Raw genomic sequence first — 5774 nt, forward strand, 5'->3', positions numbered from 1 at the left:
TAATAATAATAATAATAATAATAATGATAATAATAATAATAATGATAATAATAATAATGATAATTAATAATAATAATAATAATAATAATAATAATAATAATAATAAACAAAAGTTGAAGATTGTTTTTAACACTAGTGATAATGCATGCCAGGTTACTATTTATTCAACTTCAGTGAATTTGTGATTGCTTTTCCTTAATCTTCACTTTAGTATCATATACCTCCAGCACCCAGTGATTTTATCCTTAGAGCTGCATTTTATGTAACACCCGAGAATAGGACGAGAATATTGCGTTTTTATCGAAAAGATATATGGAAACGCATCGAAATTCACAGTTTCCATTTACTGTTTGAGAAAAGGGATTTGAAGAAAATTAAAGGTTGTTTTATCTGTTACTTTGTTTTATTTTTTCTTATACGATATTTCGATGTTCTTTACTACTTAACGTATATACTTTACACATCAACTACTTAAATTTGGATGTAATGTCTTTATATGTTTTAAGGAGTGATGAAAAGTACGGTTGAAGCACAGGTTCGGTTTCTACCGAAAAATTCAGGTACACGATCATTAATCGTGCCCACAGGAAAGAACTTTTTGAGACGGTATTCAGTGATCGCATTGAAAATAGTCTCTGTAGTTATTGATTTAGTATGTGCAAAGCAGCGCAAATATTCCAGGGAACTTCCGCTTACTGGAGCTGCTGTTTGGAACGGTATGTACATAAATTTCCCTCTCTCTGCAAGGCATACGCAAAATTTCATTGAGTTTAATATTTTTCCAATTTCATGTATACTTTGTCGCAGTATACTCGGCTTACTTGTACTGGCGTTTCCATTGTTGTGATAATTCATCATGACAGAAAGTTATAATGCCGCAGCCTGATGTCTAAAACTTCGTATTTATTCGGTCTTAGCATTTTTACTATTCTTTGATGATGAATGAGCAATTTATTCAGTCCTGAAAAAAGTTTCCATCATTTTAACATAGCTTATTCTACTCCTCATTTGAAACTTATGTATTTTCTCATGTTTCCATTTGCATTTTCATTTTAGGTATTGGTGTATTTCCCAAACGTTTTCGACGTTTTATGCAAATGAATGAATCGGCGAGAATTTATGCGGTGAAAACAGATGTTCGAGACTGTTTCGATTGTATCAATCAAAATATCTTGCGCTCTGTACTAAGGAAACATATCTTGTTAACGAAGTACGCGTTTAAATTTTATTGAGTTTAATGTTTTGGCAAGGTCATGGATATGCTTGTTCATGATGCAGTGTTGCGAGAATACATTTGTGCTTATGGTTCTGTGGAATTCCTCCCGTTTTTGCTTAGTCAGTTTCATATTTCTAGCTGTTCTCGGCTCTATGTTTAATCCGATTATGTATATCAAATGTTTTTCCTAAGTCCATGGAGATGAACAGATTAGATTGCAGACATTTTCGATTAAGTGCAAATCTGATTGGGATGAGTTTTCTGATTTCCGCTCGAAGTTGTGGTTTCGGATGTGGAATTGATGACCATAATTGCAACCTTCTCGAAGTAAAGCTCATTTTATCTAGCGGTTTTTCTTTAGGTTGTACCAATATCTCATTTTATGTTCGGATTCATATTATTTGCAGCTTTGTGTAACGGGTGAGACGGTCATGTGGTTTCTTGAAACTTATGTCATCAATAAAGAAGTATTTTTTCTTTTTCTTCTTTAAATAAGCAATTAGAGCTCCATAAAACCTCCACGAAAAAATATGCTTTCTGAAAAAGACTCATTAGTACCCGGGACTATTTATACTTGGTTTTTCAGTTTCAATATCGCAACGGTGTGTATCGTGCTTTTCGTGGTATACCACAGGGTAACCATGCTTCAACACGTTTGTGCGATCTTTACCTGGGTGCAGCAGATTGCGAAAGGTATTTTGAACTGATGAAACGACGCGATACTTTACTCATCCGTTATGTAGATGATTATCTGTTACTTACAGCTGATAGGAATATTGCATGGAAGGTATTTAGCGACTTTTCCTATGTTGTTTTATAATCAGTTGGAAGCGAGGTTGCCGAAAAAAGTAGTAATTTGTGAGGAATGAAAAAAGAGGGAGAGATGGTTTCAAAGAAACACCATTCGCTATATAATTTGCATTTATATTAATCAAGTAATTTTAATAGAAGAAAGTAATTACCCTTCTCTTAAGTTTCTGGAAGTGATGCATCTCGGAGCAGATGACAATTATAACATTATTGCTGATTCTACGAAGACAGTAATTAATTTTTATTGCGAACGCAATGAGCTGCTTATTTCTGGCAAAATGGTCGGTCCATGTAGCGCAGTACCGTGGTGCGGCTATATAATTTATCCGGGTTTAAGAAGGGTTGCTAAATTTGATTTGCTTTATTGTGTTACATTTTTTGAATGATAATTTCTCTTTTGGTCTGTGCTTCAAAAAACTGTAAAAATAGTGTTTACATTTGGTGATTGGCACTATTCACATGATGTATTTTATAGTATTGCATCGACTGGGCGAAAATACATTCTGAAAAAGCAATTTCATGTCGAATTGTGCACAAGATGGGTTCACGCAAGAAAAGGATTGCGGTTTTGAGATTTTTAAAGGCATCGCTTCTTGAAAAGTTTGTCCGTTTTTTAAACTTAACATTATGTTTTAGCAAAGAAGACATAAGCAAGAAAGTCCTGCATTCTTCAGGTACAAAATGATCCATCGTTTTCCTTCTGGCAAGTGGAAGATTAGTGTTTTAAAGAAGTTTGCTGCCATTGGTACAAAATTATATGCTCGTCCTTATGCCAGAAAAGTCCGTCTTTCCGTAAAGGTTAGGAAAGTGAATTGTCAATAGAAATGTCTCATCATTGATTACTCCATTTTGTTATCCAGACTTCACAGATACTATCTGTCAGTTTTAATTTTTTATAGGGACGTTGGAATCACGTATTTTGGCAGAAATTACGTGCTTGGCTTCGACAAGGATTTACATATTCATATAATACAAAATTGGCCCATTTGTACGGATGAAACAGTTTGCGAATGTGAAATAGTGCTTTGCTGCCATGTTCATGCCTTTCATTTATGGAACAGTATTTGTCAAAATTTTTCGAATGAGACGGAACTTTATGAAACTGTAAAATTAGAGTTTGGAACTGATGTTGATTTCGTTACAAACTATTAAATCAAATCACTTCAAAGTAGCACACACCTCTCCAACTGAGGCTTCGAGCCTTTGATATGTCTTCCCGAGTTTTCATGTTTTCCAAATGTGAGAATCTCACTGTGATTGAAAGTTTCTAGTACAAATACAATCGTATTTATTCCAGGAATCATCCGATTTGTTTGGAAAGGGTTTTCCCGTGGCTAAAAAAGGGTTTTTTTTTCTTTTTTGTTTGCAATGGCAAGGAGTTTACATTCCTGACTGAAGATTTAATGGATTTTTAAGAGTGGAGTTATTCTTATCAAATTTCAGTTCTGCTATAAATACCTTTCTAGGGTTGTGACGTTTCTATTTTACTGCAATATCTACATTATGAGCTGCGTAAAACATGTTGCTATTTACGCACTTTTTTCCAGTATATAAATCTGCACACATCTGAATTGAATGAGCAAATTATATCTCTGAATTGGGATGCTTGATGAAGAAAGCAGTTTATTCGGGTCTGAAGACGAGGATGATGACGAAAGGCGGAGGGATGATCCGGAAGACAAGAAGTACCTCTTTCGGAAGGAGTTTCGCACTATGATTTATGGTTTTGGCGATGACAAGGTATATATTTTGTCCTAATTATATATATACGCAGTGATTCTGTGCATAAAAGTATCCAACGACATGTCGCCATCTTACGTTGTCAGTGAAGCAAATCCAGCAGATGATCATGGTTGGGTCACAAGTGTGTACTACATAACCGGGTATTTAAGCCACAGCAAGCCGAATAGTGATCGAGAAATAAAGGATGTGCTGTATTGGGTCCGGTGATGTTTTTATGCTACACTGACTTGAGCGGTAGATCTTTCAGTGGCTTATTTCAGGTACCCTACGATAAAACCCTGGAACTTTTGGAAACGATTGTAACGAACTACATACAGCACATGTGTCAGCGCGCTTTACAAATGGGCAAACCGGGCAAATTAGCTCTTGAGGATATACATTACCTGATTCGACGGGATGTTAAAAAATTTGGCCGTGTCAAGGATTTACTGTCAATGAGTGAGGAACTGAAAAAAGCTAGGAAGCAGTTTGATGAAGCAAAGGCAATATAAATTTTTTTATTACGGGGAAATTCTTAAAAGCTAGGTGAACCAAAGCAGGTAAACAGTTTAAAAAGATATAAACCTAAAAGTTGTGAGGCACACTGCTAGAATAAAAAGTGAGAGGATACTGGTTCTCGGATTTGCGGTTAAAAGTAATCTATGAAGAATTACGGGGAGAAAATATTATAGTAGAGAGTGCATTTATGGTGACATCAAACAGCATAGTAACAGTTTATGAATGAAAATAAGTGTTTAGCATAGCAAACTGTAAAGAAATTGACTATATTACTATTACCATTATCGTTTTAAGTCTTATGCGTTTGCTGTTTTGAGCACGTTTCACACTGTTTAGTATTACGATAAATGATGGTCTGACCAGAAAAAACAAGCGTCACCACGTCGCACATTTATTAATACCGCATTCGCTTAGCCCTAGAACTGTTGAGCAAGAGGTATATTTCCTACAATAATTTATCATTGGCAACATCAAATGTGAAGATATTTAAATTAGTGAGGCGTTGCCACTGCATTCATATAGCTGAAAGGATTTCATAGCGAATAAAAAGTAATAAAAGCGCTCTTTAAATATCACCAATTCCAGTTTTGTAAGGACGTAGCGTATGGCCCACTTCAAAAATTTGACCACATTGGCTTGCGAATCCATCTCAACCGCAAGCCGCTGTTTGTTCGGATTTTAATTGAAGCTGCTTCAGCAGCACGCACGGTATCTTTCACTGACTGCATCAAATTCTGCGCATTTAAAACAAGCTGTTGCATTGCTTCTTCGTCCTCTTCACTTCCTGCAATTGATAGGCTTGAACTGTGCTCATCAACGTTTATATGAAAATACCTATGAAAATGCCAAAATTTAAGCAGGACGTTCTCAAAGTAGATGCTACTTACTTTTTTTTTTTTTTTTTGCATGCTTTAGTAAAATGAGTGAACTCGGGATGTTGGATGTTAATATACATCAGTCATCTCACGGTTCCCCAAAACACGAGACTTTTTTGTTTCCATAAAACTTGTTAAGACACTCTCGAAACTGTTAGTAATAAAAAGGCATGCCACTAATTTTACCATCAATAGGTTGTCCATGAGGTCCGATTGCTGCTGAAAAAACTCGTAATGAACAATTCCAAAGTCTAGGATTTCGATAGAATCAATAAATTCTGGGTCATCTTAATCACCACCTTACGTTGCATTCCATTTTTGAATTGCTTGAGCTGATCAGTCATGTCTCCCCCACAATTTGTTCAGTGTACCAAATAAAATAACATTATGCTTTGGCTATCATGTCACAAGTTCGAGAAACATTCCAGAAACATCGCTGGTAGCTTAATTTGCGGATTCGAGTAAATCCGTGTTGGTAAGCCCTTCAAACACTTCTAGGAGGAAGCTTACCTTGAGATCCAAGCATTGTAGCTTTGACAGTTGAAAGGATTTTTAGCTGTGTTGCTATCGTTGGAATCCGTTCACACACTTGTAATAATGTCTAAAATAGTTTTTTTTTTTGTAGAAACGAA

At 35.6% G+C, this 5774-nt stretch overlaps 3 protein-coding genes across 3 annotated transcripts in view; 2 read left to right on the forward strand and 1 right to left on the reverse strand.

Annotated features, from left to right (window-relative positions):
- Positions 1 to 3024, forward strand: part of LOAG_14294 (hypothetical protein) — a gene marked incomplete at both ends in the record, with an annotated part of 5379 nt that extends 2355 nt beyond the window's left edge. The window contains 10 exons of the mRNA XM_020448787.1: positions 250 to 380; positions 507 to 716; positions 1057 to 1210; positions 1438 to 1543; positions 1624 to 1683; positions 1803 to 2003; positions 2191 to 2367; positions 2502 to 2626; positions 2701 to 2824; positions 2926 to 3024. Of these exons, the coding sequence (XP_020301094.1) occupies positions 250 to 380; positions 507 to 716; positions 1057 to 1210; positions 1438 to 1543; positions 1624 to 1683; positions 1803 to 2003; positions 2191 to 2367; positions 2502 to 2626; positions 2701 to 2824; positions 2926 to 3024 (1387 nt within the window). The remainder of the gene's footprint in view (positions 1 to 249; positions 381 to 506; positions 717 to 1056; positions 1211 to 1437; positions 1544 to 1623; positions 1684 to 1802; positions 2004 to 2190; positions 2368 to 2501; positions 2627 to 2700; positions 2825 to 2925) is intronic.
- Positions 3025 to 3345: 321 nt separating this feature from the next.
- LOAG_12032 (transcription initiation factor IID) lies at positions 3346 to 4358 on the forward strand. Its single transcript, XM_003147546.2, has 2 exons — positions 3346 to 3766; positions 4030 to 4358. Exons 1-2 carry the CDS (start codon positions 3629 to 3631, stop codon positions 4258 to 4260), a joined length of 369 nt encoding a protein of 122 aa, XP_003147594.1. The 5' UTR covers positions 3346 to 3628; the 3' UTR covers positions 4261 to 4358.
- The window catches only part of LOAG_18527 (vinculin), an 8715-nt gene continuing 7274 nt past the window's right edge, over positions 4334 to 5774 (reverse strand). The window contains exons 8-9 of the mRNA XM_020451190.1: positions 5653 to 5743; positions 4334 to 5051 (exon numbers count right to left, since the gene is read on the reverse strand). Coding sequence (XP_020305051.1) covers positions 4882 to 5051; positions 5653 to 5743 — 261 coding nt within the window. The 3' untranslated portion in view covers positions 4334 to 4881. The remainder of the gene's footprint in view (positions 5052 to 5652; positions 5744 to 5774) is intronic.

The sequence above is a fragment of the Loa loa genome (assembly GCF_000183805.2).
Source record: "Loa loa unplaced genomic scaffold supercont3.346, whole genome shotgun sequence".
NCBI classification, from domain to species: domain Eukaryota; kingdom Metazoa; phylum Nematoda; class Chromadorea; order Rhabditida; family Onchocercidae; genus Loa; species Loa loa.